Source organism: Myotis daubentonii, chromosome 7, assembly GCF_963259705.1.
Source record: "Myotis daubentonii chromosome 7, mMyoDau2.1, whole genome shotgun sequence".
Classification (NCBI taxonomy): Eukaryota; Metazoa; Chordata; class Mammalia; order Chiroptera; family Vespertilionidae; genus Myotis; species Myotis daubentonii.
Genome location: NC_081846.1, coordinates 28,634,093 through 28,657,600, shown reverse-complemented (window position 1 = coordinate 28,657,600; position 23,508 = coordinate 28,634,093). Strand labels below are relative to the sequence as shown.

The 23,508-nt window shown below is 45.8% G+C and overlaps 1 protein-coding gene across 11 annotated transcripts in view; it reads right to left on the bottom strand.

The window, feature by feature from the left end:
* Positions 1–9,745, bottom strand: part of AGFG1 (ArfGAP with FG repeats 1) — a 69,523-nt gene extending 59,778 nt beyond the window's left edge. For 6 of the 11 annotated variants that reach the window (XM_059703381.1, XM_059703383.1, XM_059703384.1 and 3 more), the window contains exons 1-2: positions 9,295–9,744; positions 209–302 (exon numbers count right to left, since the gene is read on the bottom strand). In XM_059703381.1, coding sequence (XP_059559364.1) covers positions 209–302; positions 9,295–9,461 — 261 coding nt within the window. In that variant the 5' untranslated portion in view covers positions 9,462–9,744. Of the gene's footprint in view, positions 1–208; positions 303–8,772; positions 8,792–9,294 lie in introns of those variants that run through there. The other 5 variants (XM_059703386.1, XM_059703387.1, XM_059703382.1 and 2 more) reach the window with 4 other exon arrangements.
* Between the last annotated feature and the right edge of the window lie 13,763 nt (positions 9,746–23,508).

The window sequence follows — 23,508 nt, the reverse complement described above, 5'->3', positions numbered from 1 at the left end:
TTTTAAATATATGTATTTCACCTCAGGTTAAAGCAAAGTACTTAGATAGCAAACATTAATTCTAAATAAATGACTATATACTAAAATACCTAAATATAAAATACAAAAATAACTTTTTTAAGACAGTGAAATTCCCCATTCTAAACAACTTATTAAATCTTATTAAAATGGCTGCCAACAAAAAAGTTGAAATTGTAAAAACACTTACTTCATTTCCATGTTTTTGTAGGAATTCAATTTCCTGTTGTGTGAACGTTGTCATGGAGATAGATTTCACCCTGTGTGGTGGATTTAACCCTCGCCTAAGAAAGAAAATATTTTACAAATTTACTATTATATACTATAATTTTAAAATTATGTATCAACGCAAAACATTTTTAGCTAGCACATTTAAACTTGGAACAATGCTTTTATTTCATAAACTAAAGGTATCTTTAAAAATTATTTTGAACTATTAATCCCCACAACAGATATGTCAAGGTAAGTTTGGCTAGACCCACACTAAATAATATACTTAGAGATAAATTCAGTGACTACCTAGTTAGAAACACATAGTACCTATAATACATGACCTTCTAGGAAACACAAACAGTGCTTTAGAGTGTTTTGATGAAGGGAGAAGACAACATATGTGAGAGAGCCCTATGGTAAAGAATTCAAAAAGTAATTGATTATTTAATATTTTCATTTTTAAGAAAATATTAGAAGCCCTAACTGGTTTGGCTCAGTGGATAGAGCATCAGCCTGAGGACTGAAGGGTCCCAGGTTCGATTCCGGTAAAGAGCATGTACCTTGGTTGCGGGCAGATCCCCAGTGGGGGGTGTGCAGGAGGAAGCTGATCAATGTTTCTCTCTCATTGATGTTTCTAACTCTCTATCCCTCTCCCTTCCTCTCTGTAGAAAATCAATAAAATAGATTTTTTTTAAAATATGATAATGTGTTATGCATGGAGCTACACAAATATTCTAATCAAATAGCTATACCTTTAAGTTTGAGGCTAATTTAGAAAATTAAACTAACCTAAGGAAGCAAAGTTATTAACAATAAGAATAAAGCTCTCTCTCTTCATCAATTCAAGTGAGGTCTGATAATAAGGGACATTATTAATCACCTCATGAGGCAGTAAGTGTTCAAGAGAAAACAGTAGAGCACTGGAGAAGGGAACTGAAAAATAGGTAGATACATGATTAAATGATTTTTAAGGTCTTTTACAACCTTGATGTCTTTTCTGTACAGGCGGCCTTAAGACGCTATCTCTTGAGTTTCTTGATATTTTATCATGCACATAAAAAAGTGAACAGAAATGTGCTCAGAGAGATTAAGAACTATTTACATTTTGTCCAAATATCACAAAGTGGCTACTCCACCCAGAAGAATAAGGGTCATATAATTTCTGCAAAGTAACAAAGTAATTTATACAAAGTCTCATAAAATTACTTTGACAGTCATGTCCTCTGGGAAAGGGGTCATTTGGAATCCAGGTTGTAGAGCAGATTATCAATACTCTTACAAAATAGTCATCTTGCAATCATCCATGCTAACTGAAATTTAACAATGCTATAAAATTACGAACCAAAGTCTTTCAAAAATATTCTGGAAACATCTTTGAGTAATTAAAAGTGGTATGTAATGTTATTTTAAATCAAAACAATAAGGAGAATTCATAAGTAACAGAGCCCCTCAACCTTCATATCCTGTCCTTCTTTCTCTCCCTCTAACTTTCAGAAATAGATGGCACACTCTATTGCACTTTATCTGCTTCACATTTCAAAGTAGAGAATTCTGTGTTGAGTTAGGTTTGGTTTAAATTTTAAATTAACAAATTCTTTTCCTTCTAGCTCTTGGTAAGTCATAAAACAGAAATGGAGATTGCATAGCAGAAGAAACTGAACACAGAAATTTCCACCTACAAGATATCATTAATGAACAAAATCTTTAATTGATCAAAAATGAATTTTTATTTATCTAATTATTTTTAAGGTGTATTCCTGGAAGTTAGTGCCACTTCCCTTTTTCTCTAACCTTGTCTAACTGTCATGTGAATTCAGTTTTTGTAAACATTTTACTGTAATGACATTAGTCATAACTATTGAATAAGTGTTGAGCAAGTATACCACATCATTTTTATAGTGCCAATATAGAGGTACCACCCATTCTGGATCCTAAAAAACATATTTTAAGTCTCCAGGTTAGTATATGTGTATATATATAATTTAAATAATGACTCATTTAATAATAGCAGTATTGATATTTTGAAAGATGTTTGCCAGTTAATTGGTTTTAAGATGTTCCAAACTCACCTACTGGTGTAGTCCAATATGTTTTTGCAGTATACTTAAGTCATATGCAGATCCCAGGAGTTGGGAGTTTTAACAACCACCACCCAGGTATCAATGCAACCAGATGGTGTGACTCATTCCATATGCTGCTCTTAACTATGCCTCAAACAATCTTGCTAATACCCATTTGTTCATCTCAAATAACAATGTGTGCTGGATGAATAAGTAAGAAAGCTTATTTAGTTAGTGCTATTAAATTGTTTTTCCCCTGCTGGGGGAGAAGCTGGTAAAATATTGCCAATAGGCTATGGAAATTTAAGGGTTTGCTATTGTTGGCATAAAGTAATAAAGTTAATTTGGCATTTAAATCTATTCCAATAGTAGTTATTTAATATCATCCAGAACCCAAATTTAAAACACTGAAAATACACACACACACACACACACACACACACACCCCATGGTGTAAAACACAGTTGTTATTTTGTTTTTCTGAAAATCACAATTATTACACTGTAACTTCCTTTTTACACTTAGGGCAAGCATCTAGAAAATAATACTCAAGTAACAACTTAATTAAGACATTCCAGTAAAAAGTAGACAAAACTCAAGAATGTCTTTACTATCTCTCTAAACCCCTCTGAAATAACAGCAAAGGCATTAAATGCATTAACCCAGAAAGAGACAGAGGGAAAGAGAACAAGGGAGGAGCCCCAAAGCACACTATTGCTCTTGAATAACAAAATGTGGAAGATAAAATGTGAGTATACCAGCAGTAACTGACTTTACAGAGTAAAAATAAAAACTGAAGCTCCTGCAGGGTTGGGAGAAGCCAGCTAGTTGATTCCCATCACAGAACCCTTGAAAAATTACCAAATAAATCAGACAAAGGTTCGGGGGTTTGGAGGGTCATAAATAGAAAGAGGAAACAGACAAGAGTCCAACATCACTGTCTATGGTAATAAGAAATGGTAGAAGGTAATAGATGTCTATTTTTGTTCACTATAAGCCTTTCTATTTTTAAATTATATGATGTATTCTTTTGATAAAAATCAAAATTGAATTAAAAATTAAATTAAAAAAAGAATGAAAAATGAACAGTTCTTGTCAATATTAAACCTGATATATACTTACAGTGTGTTTTCTTTAACTGATAAAAAAAGGCATTCCTAGAAAACTTGAGTGATTATTTTACATTTCCCAAAAATATCAAGCTTGTTTACTATATACTAGCACTTTTGTAGAAATACATACCTACTGAACACAACTGTTCTAAGTTAGTGTTCCAAGTTAGAGCCACCAAGATTTATTGAGTAAGAGATAAAGATTTGAAGAGAGAAATGAGGAAGAATTTTCATATCTTCTCATATTATTAGTTGTACTGATTTTCCTACTTTCCCCCATCATAGAGCCTGCAAAATTTAGCAACTGAAAATGTATCAAATAGTTTTCCCACTTACAATAAATTTAAATTGTACTACATTGTCAAAATATCTCCCTGAATGTAACCACATTATAGCACTAAAAAAAGTGAAAAGGAGACCAGCAGGAGTGGCTCAGTTGGTTGAGCATCATCCCATGAACTGAGAGGTCACTGGGTTCGATTACTGGTCAGAGCACACGCATGGGTTGCAGCTAGATCTCCAGTAGAGGATGTGCAGGAGGCAGCCAATACATGTTTCTCTCTCACATTGATGTTTCTCTCTCCCTCTCTCTGCAATCAATAAAAACTTTTTTTTTAAGTGAACAGGAATTTAAGGATGTAAGTCACTGCCCACTGTGACCTCATGAGGAAATAAATTCTATATGTAAGCAGAACTCCTAAAGGATATTTGATTGTAATCTACTGCTAATCTATCTATAACAATAAAAGGGTAATATGCTAATTAGACCAGACATCTTCCGACATCATTCTGGATGTTCTTCCTGACAAAGCCGGGGCCAGAAGGAAGCCAGCCCGGGTCGGGTGCCTGTGGGCGGCAAGAGGAAGAAGGAAGCCCGGGTCCCGGGTGCCTGTGGGCAGCCCGAGGAGGGAAGCAGCCCGGGTTCCTGGTACCAGAAGGAAGCCAGTGCCGGAGGGAAGCCGGTGCCGGTAGCTGGGGGAAGGAAGGCCTACTCTTGCACGAATTTTCGTGCATCAGGTCTCTAGTAACTATATAAAAATAAATAAAATGCCTCTTTTCATCTGTTCAACTTTAATTTTAAAAAGTTAATATTCTTGCAAGATTCACCGTAAGTCAAAATGCACACAAAATTAATAGAGTTTAAGTTACTATCCAGCTACATTTATCCACCGGTAAAATTCCAAGATTAAATGTACTGTGCACATAAAATAGCTGATATTAAGAGAAACAAAGTATATATTTCTCAAATGTTATTTTTTATTTTATCTAAACACTTTCTGAAAAATAGTAACTTTGTTGTTGTTAAGCCTCACTCGAGGATATTTTTCTCTTTAACAGACAGTGGGAGAGAGGGAGGGAGGGAGAGAGAACTATCTGATGTGAGAGAGACATGAATTGGTTGCCTCCTGCATGCTCCTGACCAGGGACAGGGAGTGAACCCACAGCCCAGGCAGTGCCCTTGACTGGGAATAGAACTCGAGACCCTCCAGTTCACAGGCCAACACTCTAACCCAGCCGTGGGCAAACTACGGCCCGCGAGCCGGGGCCGGATCCGGCCCGTTTGAAATGAATAAAACTAAAAAAAAAAAAAAAAAAAGACCGTACCCTTTTATGTAATGATGTTTACTTTGAATTTATATTAGTTCACACAAACACTCCATCCATGCTTTTGTTCCAGCCCTCCGGTCCAGTTTAAGAACCCATTGTGGCCCTCGAGTCAAAAAGTTTGCCCACCCCTGCTCTAACCACTTAGAAACACCAGCCAGGGTTATGAATCAGTTTTTAAGGATAGAACAATTCTTATATTATTCACTGGTTATACTAATGCTAGTCTACACAAAACAAACAATTTGGTCTAAAATTAAGTATTTAACATTTTATTATCGGTTGTAACAGAAGTATTTCTGTTGATAGAACCTGACAGTGACAAATCAATCTGCTACATCACCCCATTCTGCCTCAATAAAGAAAAGTTTAACTATATCTAAATCTGAAGTCTATTTTCAAGTTTCACAATCTGAAATGAATTATGTACTCTGAATGAAAATCATACACAAATACAAGCCCTCTGAAAATAAAGAAAATATTAGCTCTGAGTCTAGTAATGTTAGCATTTAATTTACTTAAATAAAGATATTGTTAAATTAATAAAAGATGTGACTATCTTAAAGTTTAGAATTCCGATAGTGTACACCATTTACTGTGTATGGGAATTTTCTAGGCACATCAAGGTTTCTGAATGGCAGCTAACATGCCTTCTTTAAAATACAGGGGTGGTCAAAAGCAGGTTTAGACTTGTGAGTACATGAACCACAGTTTATTCTTGTATTATTACTAATAATTGTATTACTAGAGGCCCAGTGTATAAAATTCATGCACTTGGCGGGAGGGAATCCCTCAATCCAGTCTGTGCCCTCTTGCAGTCCAGGACCCCTCGGGTGATGTCTGACTGCTGTGGAGGCTCCTGCCACCGCCCCCTGAGTTCCCCAGTTGTGAGCCCAGCTCCTGGCTGAGCGGTGTTCCCACTATGGGAGCACACTGACCACCAGGGGGCAGCTCCTGCATTGAGCAGCTGCCCTGTGGTTTTCAGTGCCCTCACAGCAACCAGTCATTCTGCTGTTCAATTTGCATATTAGCCTTTTATTTTATAGGATTTCCCATACAAACAACTGTATCGGTCTTTTGCCCACCCCTGTTTTATATCTACTACATAAGCCCTGCCCTCACACTTAGTATATGTTCAATGAATAGCAACCTTCTATCATCTTCTTATCACAAATAAAGAAACTGAGGTTGAGGGGATGGCTCCAGGCCAATCTGCACACATTATGGCCTGGCTAATACTTGCCAAGTCATAAAGCTTGCAGAGGTGTCAAAAATCTGACTTCAAAATTCACATTCTTTCAATTATGCCATAAATAAATAATAAATATTTATTTATTATTAAACTCAAATATTACCGTTAAATTATTTTCCTGCATTATTGATTCTGAAAGAAAAAGACTCCCCAGGAGCTTACAGTCCCTTCAGTATTTCTGCAGTAGACATTTGATCCACCATCCATTCCCAAGAATACCAGATTTCTGACTTGGGAATTCTATTTGGGGATCCTCGTGGTTCCAATGAAGTCAGCATAGAACAGGTGTCCAATAAAGGCACTGGTTCAAGCTAACCAGGAGCGAACTGCAGAACGTCTGGACAAGCTGGAAGGACGATATGCAGCTTTGGGAGCTGGAGGCAGCCATCTTTGGACCAGGGAAATCTAGGCAACCTCATTAAGCCATTGGATAGTCTTACTTAAAACCAAACAATAATCCCCTTTATATTTTTTAACCAATTTGAGTCAGGTTTTGAGTTATATCTAAAAAATCAAACCTGAGAGATTTTTTATAAAGTTATTCTCATTTTGATGTCTTTCATATATTGTTCCCCACCTGGGAAATGTCCTCTCCACCTTGTTAACAATGCCTCTCATTTATTGAGCATCTATCATGAACCAGACATTGTATGAAATGTTACAGACACATTATCTCAAATATTGAAACCTAATCTACATCCAAAATCTACAGGGTAAACCATGTGATAGATGAGGAAACTCAAGTTCAAAGAGGCTGAGTGGCATTCTCCAAACCACATAGCTAGTAGTGGAGCCAGGATTCAAAACCAGGTTTATCTAGCTCATAAATACCTGATCTTTCAACTACATGAACCTACCTGCCAAATGGATCTTGGGTTTAAAGGTCTTTGCTCAGGCATCAAGTCCTCTATGAAATTTTCTCTATCATTTACGTATTTCATGGGTAGCTCATTCAAAGAAAGGAACTGTTATAATGTATTGTAACTAAATGTATATACTTAGAATGCAAACCCCTTAAGGATAGGAGGATCCACCTAACACCAATGCCTCCCACAGTGTCTGACACAGGCCAAGTGACCAATAAGTTTGTGTGGAATCACCACTAAACAGAGATATGAAGCATTATCTATTATAGATTAAACCCCACTAAAATAAGCAATTGTCATCACACTGAGGTATACTTTTACACAGAATGTTTCTGAAACGTGGAATCTAGGGAATTTGTAAGTATTTCTTGATATTATGCATTTGCTGCAATAAATTAAATGTTCCCCACTATACTTATAAAGGGCTACGAAGATGTCAAAATCCAGAACAGTAAATACATATATTTTTCAAACCAAATACTTAAAATATATCAAAGGACCTTGTGTTATAAGTAAAAGACACACTTATTATGCACATAATAAATGTCAAATACACTTAAAAAGAACTGGACTACTGACTTCATTTTTAGAACCAAAGTTGCCCAACATAAGTCACTTAACTATTTGTAAATGACAATCATGAACCAGACAATCTCAGATACCACCCCAGCTCGACCATGCTGGGGGAATTCAGTACTACCACTACTTGTCAAACTCTCCGTGCTTCCCTGACTGCCAATCTACAAGTAACCTCAGAGGAGGTCTCTCCTGTCATACTATTTTAGTGCATACTTACCCCTGACGTTTTCCTCCACTTTACCATTTCCCCCACTAGAACGTAAGCACCAAAAGAACAAGAACTTCGCTGTATTTGTAAGAACACCCCACACCTTCACTCAGAACCTACGAGGCACCAGTAAATGTTTGTCGAAGAAATAAGACTTAGAAGACTAATAATGCCTCTTTGTGCCCAACTTAAAAATAAAAGTAAATCGTACACTACTGGACATGTCCTGCATTTTCCAAATATGTTTTCTCATATGCCATGTACTTTGTCTCAGTACTAACATGACAAAGGGTGTGTGTGTGTGTGTGTGTGTGTGTGTGTGTGTGTGTAAGTTGGAGAGAGGGGAGAAACCAAATTATTCGAAAGAACAGTACAAACGAAAGAACGAGGTGTTTTGGAGCAATAAAGCTCTTAATATTTAGTAAGCACTACTTCGTCAATTGACTTGCTTAGAATCTATACATACTGAAATACTGCAGAAAAGCAACCTGTCAGTTCCCAAATCATCTGCAAACTTTCCAAAAGGAATTTCACACCAACAAAAACCTTACCAAAATAAAGCTTACGGAAGCAAAGATGAACAAGCACCTCCCGCCCCAGGAAGTCAAGCCGGTGGTCTCCGGGTCTCTGCGCCTCCCGCTCCCGGGCGCAGCCCGGCACCCGGGTCCGGGCAGGGGACCCGTGCGGACGCCGCCCCCACGTCCGGGTGACACAGCTCCCGGCGATGCCTTCTTCCCACCCAGCTCTCCCCGAACTCCTCAGGGCGCTCTCGGGACCCTGCCCTCACACCCCTCCCCGTCACGTCTGCTCCCCCTCCCTCGCCCGAAATGCAGCCTCCGAACTCTCCCCCGGGACTCAGGCCCGTGCCCTCGGGGCATCTCCATCTGGTTACTCTTGCCAAGTGCCCGCTTTCTCCCAGGGACCCGGGGCCCTGGACCCGCGGGGGGAGCCCAGGCGAGGCGTCCTCCCTGCCGCTCCCACCCGGCGGCGCCGGCAGGTGCCTCGCAGGGCCGCCCGCCCCGGGCCGAGGGGCGGGGCACTAGGGACCCGCACGCCCTCTCCGGCGCCTCTCCCCCGGCCTTCCCCCCACGGCCGCACCGGTCAGCGCCCCCGGGGGCCGGGGACCCGGAGGCGGCGGCTCCGCGGGCGCCCCGATGCTCGGCCCGGGCGCCCCGTCCTCGCCCGCAGCCCGCCCACGCCCCGACCCCGGAGGCGGCCCGAGCCCGGACCCTCGGCCGGCGAAAGCGAAAGCGCATCCCAGCCCGGAGCCGGGGCCGAGCGCATCCCAGCCGCCCGCCCGCGCCCCAACGGCCGCCCCGGCCGCGCGGAGCCCCCACCCCGGCCCGGCGGGCCTCTCCCCACCCGCCGCCGCCCCACTCACAGGCAGCCGGAGCAGGAGGTACAGACGAAGGAGCCCACCGTCATGTTCACGTAGGTGGGGCCGCGCTGGTCGCAGTCGAAGCACTTTCGGTTGTGCGGGAGGCCGGTCATGTCCCGCAGCATCTTCAGGTGCTTCTCCTCCTGCTTCCGCTTGGCGCTGGCCGCCATGGTCGCGGCGCCCGGGGAGCAGGCCGGCAGGGCCGGGAGCCGGGCGGCGCTGAGCCGGGGGCCCGCGCTCCCACGGGCCGCCCTGGCCGCGGCCGCCGCCCTCCGTCCGCGCGCGCCCCCGCACCGGGCCGGCCTCCGCCGCCGCTCGAGTCCACTGGGCTGGGCGCGGCGCGGGCGCTGCGGAGCGCGGACTGACCGCCCACACCAACCGGCCCGGCCGGGACAACCGCCGCCGTCGCCGCCGCCGCCACCTTCCCGACTTCTCCAGAAGGGAGAAGCCGAGAGCGGGGGACGGCAAGAGGAGGCCCGCCCCGAGCGGCCGGAGGCCAAGTGCGGCTGGCGCCCCTTGCTGGCCAGGAGGAGTCACTGCGGCCACTCTGAGACCGGGATTCTGGCTGGGGCCGAGGAGGGAGCATAGACAAGGGATGATGATAATAGACAGTATTTGTCTCAGCCGGTCTGGCTCAGTGGATAGAGCGTCACCCTGCAGACTGAAGGATCCCGGGTTCGATTCCGGTTAAGGGCACATGCCGGGTTGCCAGCTCCATCCCGGTGGGGGGCCTTTTAGAAGGCAGCCAATGATTCTCACCATTGCATTGAAGTTTCTACCTCTCTCCCTCTCCCTTCCTCTCTGAAATTAATACATTTATATATATTTAATACATATTTAATAATGTATATTAATACATTTATATACATTTATATATGTGTATATATATATCTCCTAGTGTTGGTCTGTGGACTGAAGGGTCCCCAGTTCAATTCTGCCTGGGTTGAGGGCTCAATCCCCAGTAGGGGGCATACAAGAGGCAGCTATCCAATGATTCTCTCTCTTCATTGATGTTTCTCTCCCTCTCCTTTTCTCTCTGAAATCAATAAAAATATATTTATTAAAAATAATAATAGACAGTATTTATTTAAGCTCTTAGATGTACATAGTGCATTACATGGGTTACCTTCCTCCCCTACTTAAAACTCTCCAAGAGCTGCTCACTGCTTTGGAGATAATTCCAGGTTCCACACTGTACTCTAAAAAGCGTTCTATCTTCTAGCCCCGCCTCCATCACTTCCTCCTGGTTAATAACTCAGCTACACTGGATTTCCATTCGCACCCTGACCACAGCAAACTCCCTTCTGGCCCAGGACCCTTGCCCTTGCTGTTCTCTCTAAATTGGGGTTTCTAAACTTGCCAATAGTATTGACATTTGAACTAGGTCATTTTTGATGTGTGGGAGGTCTATGCATTATAGGATTCTAAGCAGCAGCTCTGTCCTTTGCCTGAAGGACCTCTCCCACAGTTGTGGCAACCAAAAACCCCCAGACGTTGCCAAATGGGGAACCGTGGGAGAGGGAGATGAGTCAACCAAGCTGAGAACCACTTGGAAGGCTGCATCACACCTGCCGCCATGGCAGGCAACTACCCTCAGCCCAATCAACCAATTTAAGGTTGTAGCCCACCTTCCTGGAAAGCTGCTCTCCATAAATTTGCTGTGAGGTGTTTTCTTCATACTTCTAGCTATTTAATCCTGCTGCTTATTTGGTGTTTACTATGTGTTATCTAAGAATCTAGGCTCCAAACAGCTCACCACCCCCTGAGCCAGGGGCTATGTGTTCAATGTTTAAAGATTGCATTCAGTACAGGAACCATTTAAAGTAAGCATTCTTTACGTTTTACAAAATCTAGATATATATCCCAAGGATACATATGGGGAAACTAAAATTCCAACCCAGACAGTCAGGTTGCAGGACCCAAATCTCTTCATCATTGTGAGGATCCACAACCTGCAGGCTGTTAGAAACCCTTCCTGCCCCTCAGAACCAGAGAGGGAAGTTTCCAAGGCACTCAGCTGGTGAATGGGAAAGTAGGATTAGCATCCAGGTTTCATATTGGTTTCGTATCGCCTTGCAATAGTGATTAATATTTTTTTTCAGTGTCATTATAAACTCAAGAATTTCAAACTACAGTGGGGCCTTGACTTACAAGTTTAATTCGTTCCGTGACGGAGCTCGTAACTCAAATTACATGTATGTCAAATCATAAAGTGAACGAGTGAGACACGTGATGCTGGGCTGTGACGTTCGCTACGCCAACTAGCGGTGGGGTATCTGAAGCTGGCTCGTAACCCGAATTTTAGCCCGCAACTCAAAGCAAAAAATCAGCCGAGAGACACGGCTCATATCTAGAAAAACTCGTTAGTCGGGACACTCATAAGTCAAGGCCCCACTGTATTTGATGTGTTTCATATCCTTGGTGCTCACATGGTCTTATCACTGGCCAACAAGAACCTCTTAAACTTGATTCTTGAGTCTTTTGGGCAACACCCTTGATTTAAGATCAACTGGAATGTCACCGTAGCAGAGCCCTGGGCTATTTAGGAAATGAGAAATGTCCAATTCTGGACTGATCTACCAGCCCTACTTTGGCTAAATATAAAATACGGGCAGTCACTTATTCATCACCAACACATCCACTTACCCAACAGCCAATGGCTTACTTCTCTGTTTCTATACTTATAAAGCTCACTTGTCATTTGTATGTTTTTGGCTTGTTCATCTCTCCATGGTCTATCATCTGATAAATGCCCAAACCAGGAGGCATGACTGCAGTACCTTGTACAAGCAGTTTAATAAAAGGATGTTTTATTATTGTGTTGTTCTTATTTCAAAGAAGTGGGAGAAGGTATTTCTAAGGTGAAGTTCAAGTGAAGTCCAAGATGTGTTCTCCGAGCAGAGCTGAAAACCCATCTGACCTGAGCTTTGGTTGTTTCATACCGTATATAATATCAAAGTGGGTTTCTACTTTTGAAAATCCCAAGAAGAGTTTTGTGTCAAGCAAGACTATTTATTAACTTTAATTATCTTACCCTCACAACAAGACAGAAGGAGATATTATTATCCCATTTTATATTTGAGCTAACTGAGGCTCTAAAAGGCTGGCTTGCCCAAGGCCGTGGTGGAAATTAACCTGGGATTCAAACTCAGATCTGGCTGTAAGACTTCAGCTTCTGTTTCCAGTAACTGAATACTAACCCTGCTTATTGGATTTGCAAAGCAGAAATTACTTCCTAAGATGTTCACACTGCAGCCAGAGTGACCTTTCAAAATGCAAATGTATCCCGGCATCCCTAGTCTCCTCCCCCTGCATCTCAGTGACTTCCAGTTGCTCTTAAAAAAAAAATAAAGAAAGCTGGCTCAGTTGGTTGGGCGTCATCCAGTGCACCTAGAGGTCACCGGTTCGATTCTAGGTCAGTGCGCATGCCAGGGTTGCAGGCTTGATCCCCAGTGCATGACCTGCAGGAGGCAGCCAGTCTATGTTTCTTTCTCCCTTTCCCTTTCCTTTCCTCTCTGTCTAAAGTCAATAAAAAAGAAGGAAGGAAGGAAAGAGAAAGAAAGAAAGGAAGAAAGAAAGAAAGAAAGAAAGAAAGAAAGAAAGAAAGAAAGAAAGAAAGAAAGAAAGAAAGAAAGAAAGAAAGAAAACGAAAGGAGGGGGGAGGGAGGGAAGAAGAGAGGGAGGGAGGGAGGGAGGGAGGGAGGGAGGAAGGAAGGAAGGAAGGAAGGAAGGAAGGAAGGAAGGAAGGAAGGAAGAAGGGAGGAAGAAGGGAGGAAGAAAGAAAGAGAGGCCCAGACACCCTGCACAAGGGGCCTAATGCTTGCCTACCTGTGAGATCTCCCTGCTCCTGCCCCAGCTCCACTGTGCCCCTGGTCTCCTGGGCACCACCTCTATCTCCCCCACTCTGATCCAGCCCTTATCAGTTTGTTTTATTCTCCTTTCTTCCACCTCGGGGCCTTTACACATGCCATTGTTGCTTCCCCAAGCAGCCTTCCCTCTCCTCTTTTCCATCTCATCCCTCAGATCCAGCTCAACATCTGTTTTTCAGGATGCTTCCCCGTCCTGCCTAACCAAGTCAGACCCCATAAACATGCACTCACAGTGCCATGCACCCCTCCTCTCGGGCACTCACTGCAGTGGCTGTTGACACCGCTTTGTGGTTTTCAGTTAGGATCCCTAGCCCCCCAGCTGCACTGCAGGCTTAGCCTGGGTGGGGACCAGGCCTGTGTTTGCTCACCATTATTTCTCTAGCACTTAGCGTGGGGCCTGGTTCTTAAAGGGGCTCAACACATACTGGTTGAGTGAATAAATAAATGCAGCAATGCGGAGCCAGAGAATAAAGCTTCCCTCAGTCTTATCCAGCAGGTTCAGCATTTTGTTTATCATTGTCTCTGGTGCTTTGGTTCCCAGAATGACTATAGGTCTGTCTAAGCTACAATAGTTGTGTTAAGGAACTTGCAAATTCTGAAATCAAATCTCTGGGGGTAAGATTCTAAAACCTGGCTTGCTTAGCTGCTCCCACCAGTCTTATCACCAGGGCGACTCCAAGAAAATGTCCTGAACAAACCCTGGTGTTTGGAGAGGCCCCACAGAGCCAGCCATCCAGCTGCCAACTGATCCTGTGCCACCCCACCCTCCGCGCCCCTCTGTCTGCTCCAGAGCAAAGCAGGACAAGCAGTAACAAACAGCATCGGATGGCCAGCGGTGGCTTCCTAGCTCCGAGTACTTGAACGAGGAGAGGAGGGCGCCTCCCCATTCTCGAAGGACTCAGATTTAGACTTCAGACAATACCTCTGACCTCCCCACTGTATCCACTGACAAAATAGAAAGACGTTGCCAGACACACATGCGTGTCGCACGTCCTTCCTTGCCACCTGCAGGGCACTAGGAAGTCACACTTTTAATAAGCCCCGGATTCGCACACTTGCCTTTTTCTTGGTTTGCTTGTGTATTAAGAGGGCTAATTTGTTAAGTACATAATACATGCCACAGTTTGTGGCCCTGTTCAGACACCTTTTCATGTTTTAATATTCTGGGAACCTTGACAGGATGAAAGTGGCCAGGCACCTTCTCTGAGGTGAGGCCCCTTACTCTGCAGGCCCCCCACAACTCCACAGGCTCTGCCTGAACCCAACCCTTGGAGCGCAGAGCCTCTCAAAACCCCTCCATCCTCTCTAGACGCTCAGTTTCAAGCAAGTGCGTCTGGGTTGTTGGGGAATCTCGATTCTCCATTCTTGGGGTGTTCAGATCTTTCTTTTCCTTAGCTCCCCCCCCCCGCCCCTGCCGGGTTTTGATTAGAGGAGGGAACTGAGCTGACAGTGTGAGTGAGCCTTTCCAATGCAGGCAAAGGAGGGCTGTGGGTTTAGCCTCTTTTTTTCTTTTTTATTAACATTCTTCTCTCCTCATGGCGTGACTTTTTCCAGAGGAGCCAATGCTAATTTTTATGGCCCATTAAAGCAATGCGAAGGGAAAGCAGCGCTGGCCCCGTGAACTCCCCCAGGCCCCCGCAGGTTCCACAGAGTGAGTAATCACAGGGCCGGGCGAATGAAGCACTGTGGAATAATACTCAACTCGAGTTTTCCCCCTTTCTTCTTTTGATGGCACCTTTCTGTAGCTGTGGTTTGATTATTTTTAACATTGCTTCCTGCCTTGCTTTTTAATTTGTCAGAAGCAGCGAGATAGAAAAGGAAGGGGGAAAAAACCCTACAGAGCACAAGCAGTTGGCGTGTGCTTCCTGGAAACACTGGCATGGTTTCTGGGTACACACTCAGAGCACCAATGCTGGGGGGCTGACGGGCAGTCACCTGGCCTCCTCCTCCCCACAGGAGCCGGAGAAATGGAGGCCCTGCCAGCCTGCCCTCTCCCCCTCCGAGCTCCTGTGTCTAAGACCCGCTCTCCTTCCGCTTGGGTTCATTTCACACCGTCCTTTGGGCACTTTGTCTCACCAGCTGGATTCCGTCTGCACAGAGACCAGGGACTAACTAGGTCCTCACCTTCAGTCTGCCAGCCCATAGGAGGGTCCTGCCAGGGGGTTGACTGAGCCAGCCTCAGTCCATTCCAGAAACCCAGGGCAATTGCAACTAGGCTTCAGTCATCCAGTAATCAGAAAGGCCTTTGCTGGATTTTAGAGGGAAATCAGAAGTAGCGTTCAGCCTTCATTCATTCATTCACTCTAATATTGAGCATCTACTATCTGCCAGACACTCTGGGGGTTCGGCAATGAACAAGCTTGCATGCCTGGGATTGGGAGAACAGACAGTAACCACATTAACAGAAGTGGGCATGGTGATGCCAAGAACTCCAGTGGAAAATGAAGCAGAGAGAGGGAATACAGTGTGAAAGGAGAGGTTGCTACTGGGTGGTCAGGGTGAGCCTGGAGGGAGGGGAAGCCGGGATAATTCTGAGCCGGGCATGCGTCAGAGATCACAGGGGAAAAGGCCTGGCGTGGAGCAGCCTCCCTTCTTTAGTTTGTACCAGAATCAGGAGTCCTGGCGGCCCTGGTTGCCCGAGAACGCGGAGCATCCTCCTCAGAAGCGGGAGGAGAGAGGAAGAGTCCGCCGCTGCAGCAGCCAGAGCCTGGGCAAGAAACGCTCCATTCACGTCGTCAATGGAACGTTGTTCTCGCCCGTCCCTGGAGAGAGAGAAAGGCAACCTTTTCTTCCGGTTCAGGGGAAAGAAAGGGATCCCTTTGGGGAGAGAAACCTGCTCCAGTTATCAGGAAAAAAAAAAATTCAACAGAGCCTCCGGGCCCTACCGAAAAGGAAATGGACTCTCCCGTCCGGCCTGTGTTGAAGGGGTGGGATGGAGACACTTCAAAGGTGGGTCTCTGACTTCTAGCGACGCTGTATGAGCAACAGTGGAAACCAGCCTGCTTCCCTTGCAACTCACAGTGGAATGCCCTGCACCCCAAGCACGTGAACTGACTGTGCAAAACCTTACGTGCCAAATTCCCAGCGGCCCTGGCTTTCTCCCTCTTTCGGATGCTGTGATTTTTGTATCATGTTTTGCTGTGATGTTACATGGGTAGATGTGTGTGTAGTTTTAATGTGTTTGTAGTAGATTGTCCAGAAAAACATTTTAAATGAAGAGGTATAAATCTTTAAGGGCCAAAATTCTGTATGTTAGATTGCTCTTACAGGAAAAACCAGCTGCCGCTTTTATGGACACGCACAACATACAAGTAGGTAGTAAACTTTAAAACTGAAAAAATAAATAAAGAATTTAAATAAATAAATTTTGAAAATGAAAAAACAAACAAAAAAACACCGAGGCCTGTTTATGTTGCAAAATGCTGTATAAGCCTGTTCATTCAGTGCCACTGTGATTGACATGAAGTGACTGTTAAACTGTCTCTGATTTTTCTCTGGTTTGTTAAAATGCTAACTAGAACGTGTGTGTGTGTGTGTGTGTGTGTGTGTGTGTCTGTGAATACTTTGGATGTTTCTTAACAGTTGTGATGTTACCATTCCATTTTGTGCTCTTATTCCAATTTCATTTTTCATGGTTTGGAAGCCATTTTTGTAGTGAACAAGTGTTCATGCTGTACAGTATCTGTAGCATGCCATACTGGGTTAATAAAAGCAACATAGTGTATGCAAAAAATTTTAAAAAGTGTGGTTCTCTAAAAAGTCCTCACGTCCTTCCTTTTCTATTTCTCACCAAATGCTGGCAGATAGGTAATGGCTCATTACACCACATGGGGTGAACTGAGCACAAAGTAAATCTCTTGAGCCCCATGAACGACGTTGCTATGGCACCCAAGCCCATGAGAAGGAAAGCTATGGCCCAGAACTCCAGGGTTGACAGCCCTGCAAGGATGATGAACATTTCCTGGGACTAAGCATCAGGCGTTGCAAAGCACACCCTGTACAGTAACTTCATTAACCCTCACACCAGCCTTTGCAGTAGGTTTGATCGTTATGCCCATTTTACATTTGAAGAAACTAAGGCTCCCCAGTTGAGGACCTTGGTAAGGTCACACGGCTGGGACATAATGGGGCTGAGACTGAAGGTCAGCAGTGTGACATCAGAATCCACAATTTAATCCCTATGGTCAACTAGATGCTCTTATGAATCAAACCTGGCCCTCCCTGACAGACAGCAGGGAAAGTCCCCACGCGTGTAGACTTTCCTAGTATTGAGCTGGCCCCTGGGGGACAAACACAGAGGGACACAGCTGAGCTGGTGTAGCCAGAGGTGTCTGCTCTGCCCCCAGAGCTTCAGGCTGGAAGGACCTGTTTTTACTGGGAAGTTATTCAGATGAGGGAAAGTACCTGACAAGTTACACGCACCGTGCTCCCACAGTGAGAACGTGGTCAATATCATGTAGATCATTTTTGACATAGAGCAGTGGTTCTCAACCTTCCTAATGCCGCGACCCTTTAATACAGTTCCTCATGTTGTGGTGACCCCCAACCATAAAATTATTTTCGTTGCTACTTCATAACTGTAATTTTGCTACTGTTATGAATCGTAATGTAAATATCTGATATGCTGGATGTATTTTCATTGTTACAAATTGAACATAATTAAAGCATAGTGATTAATCACAAAAACAATATGTAATTATATATGTGTTTTCCGATGGTCTTAGGCGACCCCTGTGAAAGGGTCATTCGACCCCCAAAGGAGTCGCGATCCACAGGTTGAGAACCGCTGACATAGAGACTTGCCTCCCTGAATATGCATAGAACCACACAGCAAAGTCCACAGCTGGGGCAGCCCGGGGGAAAGTTTACAGGAAGAAGCCCATAGTCATCTTTACCACAAGAATGGACCCACTGATTCTATTATTAGTCACCTTTCCAGCCCTGAGGCTATTCATGATTCAGAAGAATTAAATGAAAAAATATACTCAACGTAGCATCTGGCATATAGGTAAGCACTTCGATCATTCTTAGAACTGCAAATATGCCGGCTAAAATTCCTTTTCCTTCACTCTGTGTGTGCTGCTTGTAAGATACCAAGTCAACCACAACTGCAGTTTAGCGGTGGTTTGCTGGAAGCCGCAGGAAGTGAACCCCTCGAGGTATCTATCTGGCTACCCATTGACCAGAGCAATGCTGCACTCTGATTGGCTGAAATCACTTGTGGTCTGAGTGGACTGCAAAGCCCTGAGTAAAGCACATGAATAACTATGGTTTGCTCAGTTCATACAAGTTTATATTTGTCCTAAGTAAATACCTGACAATGTGCAGTTCAATAGATTCTGCAGATGAAGTGCTCCAAACACATCTAGCCATAGAAGCTGCGTGTTCATTTGCTGGGTTTTATGTGGAGGGGCAGGGGGAGTGCGAGTGTCTGTGTGTGTTTAGGAAGTGGTGACAAGTTTCCTTCATCAGGCCCGTATCTCCTATATGTACCTGCATGAGGAGAGACAGCACAGCAGGGCAGTTGTGAGCATGGATTCTGAGTCAGACTGTCCAGACTACAGTCCTGATCTCCCCTAGGAGCTTGAGCAAGTAACTTAAGCTTCTGTCTCCTCACCTGTGAAATGGGGATAATAATGTCACCAACTTCATAAGTTGCTCTGAGGATTAAGTGCTTTAATGCACAAAAAGCACTAAAAAGAGTGTTTGGCACATAGTAAGTACTCTATGAGTGTTGGCTATTATTATTATTATTACTAGGGGCCCGGTGCACGAAATTCATGCATGGGGTGGGGGGAGGGGATGTCCCTCAGCCCAGCCTTCACCCTCTCCAATATGGGACACCTCAAGGGATGTCCAACTGTGGGCAGTTAGACATCCCTCTCACAATCCAGGACTACTGGCTCCCAACCGCTCACCTGACTGCCTGCCTGATTGCCCCCTAATCACTCCCCTGCCAGCCTGATCGCCCCCAACTGCCCTCCCCTGCAGGCCTGATCACCCACAACTGCCCTCCCCTCCTCCCCTGCTGGCCATCTTGTGTCCACATGGGGGTGGCCATCTTGTGTGTTGGAGTGATAGTCAATTTGCATATTACCTCTTTATTGTATAGGATTATATTCCCTGCCCTAACCATCAACCCTCTCCCCTACAATCCAGCCCAAGTAAGCAAGTGTGTGGTGTGTGTGTGTGCATATGTACTGGTTTCTGGTATAGCACCCTGTTTTCAGTTTCATTTTATTTCTTAATATCTAACATAAAACATGAATACAATCTCATAAAAACACACACAAAACTTCAGACAATACTGGTGTGGGTTGAATACTGTTCTCTCGAATTCCCATTCATCAGGGAACCTCAGGATGTGAATATATGTATCTACACTAATAAAAGAGAAAAATGGTAATTGGCGTACGATGATACCCTTTTCATTGGCTAATCAGGGCTATATGCAAATTAACTGCCAACTATGATTGGCAGTTAACTGCCAACAAGATGGCGGTTAATTTGCATATGTAGGCACAATGCAGGGAGGCGAAAGGGAAAGCAGGAAGAAGCCCCCTGCCACTGACAGTGATCGGAAACCCAGGGGGGAGCTAAGAGGACAAGCTTTGCCCTGCCCCCCAGCCATGATCGGAGAATCAGGCGCCTTTGCCGCCCTGGCCAGTGATAGCAGGAAGTAGGGCTGGAGCCAGCGATGGGAGCTGGGCACGGTCGAAGCTGGCAGTCCCGGGAGCTAGGGTTCCCTTGCCTGGGCCTAAAGCGGAGCCCACAATCGCGGGGCCGCTGCAGCTGTGGGTCCCCGCTGCCCGAGCCGGACGCCTCAGCCAGAGGGGTTAGGCCTGGGCAGGGGCGGAGCCTGCAACCGCGGGGAGCTGGGGGTCCCCTGCCCAGGCCTGACACCTCTGCCGGAGGCCTCAGGCCTGGTCAAGGGGCCGATCTGGTGATTGGTGATCGGAGGGTGATGAGGGTCAACTCCGCTGGCCGAGGCATCAGGCCTGGGCGGGGGGCTGAGCCGGGGATTGGGGGGATATGATGGTCCCCTTGCCCAGGCCTGAAGCCTGGGTCAGAGGCATCAGGCTTGGGCGGGGGGTGGAGCAAGCGATCAGAGGGAGATGGGGGTCCCCTGCCCAGGCATGATTCCTGGGCCAGAGGCCTCAGGCCTGGGCGAGGGCCAGAGCCAGTGATCAGGGGGAGATGGGGGTCCCCTGTCCAAGCCTGACACCTCTGGCAGAGGCATCAGGCCTGGGCAAGGGGCAGAGCCAGCAATCGGAGGGGTCTGGGGGCCCCCTGCCCAGGCCTGATGCCTGGGCCAGAGGCATCAGGCCTGGGCTGGGGGCAGAACCAGTGATGGGGGGAAATGAGGGTCCCCTGCCCAGGCCTGACACCTCTGTAAGACACCTCAGGCCTGGGCAAGGGGCTGATCCTGCGATTGGAGGGTGATGGGGGTCAACGCCTGAGGCCTCCCAGTATGTGAGAGGGGGCAGGCTGAGCTGAGGGACAGTACCCCCCCCACACACACCCAGTGCACGAATTTCGTGCACCGGGCCCCTAGTATATATATATACTAGGGGCCCGGTGCACAACAATTTTTTTGCACTAGCGGGGGGAGGGGGGTGTTCCTCAGCCCAACCTGTGCCCTCTCACAGTCTGGGACCCCTCGGGAGATAGCCACCTGCTGGCTTAGGCCCACTCCCTGGGTCGCAGATGGCAGGCCCGTATCCCATGCTGGGTCGCAGATGGCAGGCCTGGATGGCGGCTGGGTGGGCGGTGGATTGCTCTGCCCTGCCTCACCACCCTGGGTCGCACACGGCAGGCCCGGATGGCAGCTGGTGGTGGGGCGGGCAGCAGATCGCACTGTCCTGCCCTGCTTGCAGTATGCAAATTTAATGGCCATCTTTGTTGGGTCAATTTGCATACTCTTCTGATTGGCTGATGGGCATAGCAAAGGTACAGTCAATTAGCATCTTTGTCTTTTATTAGTGTAGATAAGCCTAATATGCAAATTGTCCCCACGGGAGTTCAACCAGGAGATCAATCATGCACTGACCACCAGGGGGAAGCGCGGAACAAAGGAAGGCCCTCGCTGGCAGCCGGAAGGCCCCCATCAGCCCTGATTGCCAGCCAGGCCTAGAGACCCTACCTACGCATAAATTTCGGGCACTGGGCCTCTAGTTTGGAAATAGAGTCTTTGAAGATGTAATTAGCTGGAGATCTTGAGGTGCAATCTTCCTGATTTAGAGTAAGCCTTAAAGAACTGTGTCATTTAAGAAGAGGAGTGGACACCCAGAGACACACAGGGAAGAAGGCCATGTGGCAGCAGAGGCAGATACTGTAGTGATGCTGCCACAAGCCAAGGAACACCTGGAGCCACCAGAAACAAGAAGAAGCAAGGAAGGACTCTGAAACATTCAGAGGGAGCGTGGTCCTGCTGACCCCTTTCTTTTGGACTTCTCTTCTCCAGAGCTGTGAGGGAATACATTCCTGCTGCTGTCAGCCACCCGGTTTGTTCCAGGAATCCGAGGAGCAAGTACAGCTAGTAAAGCTAAGCTCACCCATCCACGTCCCCTCTCCCTGTAGGAGAGTCATTTTGTTACCTTTCCAGACCTTCTTCTGTTCTTACACGCATCTCTAACATATTGCATCCAGTGGACAACAACCACATTTGGTGAATGTAGCTAAATTGTTTTCACTCCAGCCACCCAACATGCCTGACCTTGGCAGCAGGTGGCTGTGGCCCACAGCCAGGACAAGGGCAGCTGCTGCTGCTGCTTCTCCCAGGGACCACAGGGACCGGAATGATTGCCTCTGATGTAAAGCCATTGAAGACAAGGAAGTTTGCCCTGGCCGGTGTGGCTCAGTTGGTTGAGCGTCAGCCAGTTCACTAAAGGGTTGCTGGTCCCACATGTCCAGGTTGTGGGCTCCATTCCCGGTTGGGGTGCGAGGCATCCAATCAATGTTTCTCTCTTTTTCTCCCTCTTCCTTCCTCTCCCTCTAAAATCAGCTTTTAAAAAAAATTTAAAATAAATAAATAATAACATAAAATAAAAGGCAAGGAAATCCTGTAGAACAGGGTCTCCTTTTTCATAACTTGTGGGCTTTCTGAGTAATTTTAACAACCCCACTTCCTCTTTCTTATACATTTTGGGTTGTACCTTAGTCATCTTCTAAAATCTGACGCCATTAATAGCAGTGCGTCCATTTTCTGTAAGAACTGGAAGCTACCATTTGAGAATGCTTTGCCACATCTCCCAGGGGTGAGCATGATTATACCAAAAGGGGTGTTCACATACAAAGCTTCGAATGGAAAGAACATTAGAAATCACAGAGGCAGTGATTCTCAGCAGCTTGGGATTTACAGCCCCTTTTGAGAATCGGATCAAAGATGCCAACCCTCCCCTTCCCTCTTCTATGCACTAAACACATGGGGCCACCATATACTCTTAAGCTAGTCCTTATACCCAGGCTCACTCCCTCTTGTTTGACAGATGAGGGAAATCAGGTTCCAAAAAGTAGAGTAAAAAAGATCTCAGGGATCTGGTGGCAGAACCAGAGCAAGAACCCAGATTCTCTACGACCCACCATCTCCCTGAGGCTCCCTCTGCCCCAGTTTGCCAGTACGGCTGACAAAGGTGGGGAAGAGGACATTGAGAAAAGGGAAGCCCCAGATGAATGGAGCCAATACCATTGAAAGGAGACAGTCAATACTTTAGACACAGATGGTGGCCAGGACACCACAGTGGATTCCCAGGACATGGCACTCCTCCATCCTCCCCCGAGGCCAACTCAAAAGAGAAGAACTTGACTTTAAAGCCACAGGGTCTTTGGCCATGCAAGGAGAATCTATTTTAAGTAGCAATCTTTGCATTTCTGAAAGAAGTTTATATGTTTTCTTCAGGTCTCTTAAAAATAGAATAGCATCTCATCTTTCTAAGATGACTTGAATGTAGACAGGCATGGAGCCAAGAGGACCAGCTAGTCAGGAATTTTAAATATGTGGTCTCTGTACGCCATTCTTGTTTCCTTGGCTGAGGATAGACATCACTCATCTGCAATGTACTATTTCTAAACCAACACCAGGTGTGGCCTCAAAATTCTTCACAATTCAGCACTCCAGAAGTTACTCCCAGTTGGCAATGAGGTCTGCAGCCTATTTGCCATCCTACAGCTCAATGACCTGCCAACATTGTTCTAGCCTCCCATGATTAGATATTTTCCTGTGGTCTCCTTTAAACATTCTGCTGGCTTTACTTGGTCAGCAGAGGCCTAGAGACCTCCTTTTCTAGGGCGGTAATCTCTCCTAGGATTTCTTCTAACAGCTGTTCTCCTATATTTTCCATCATGGACT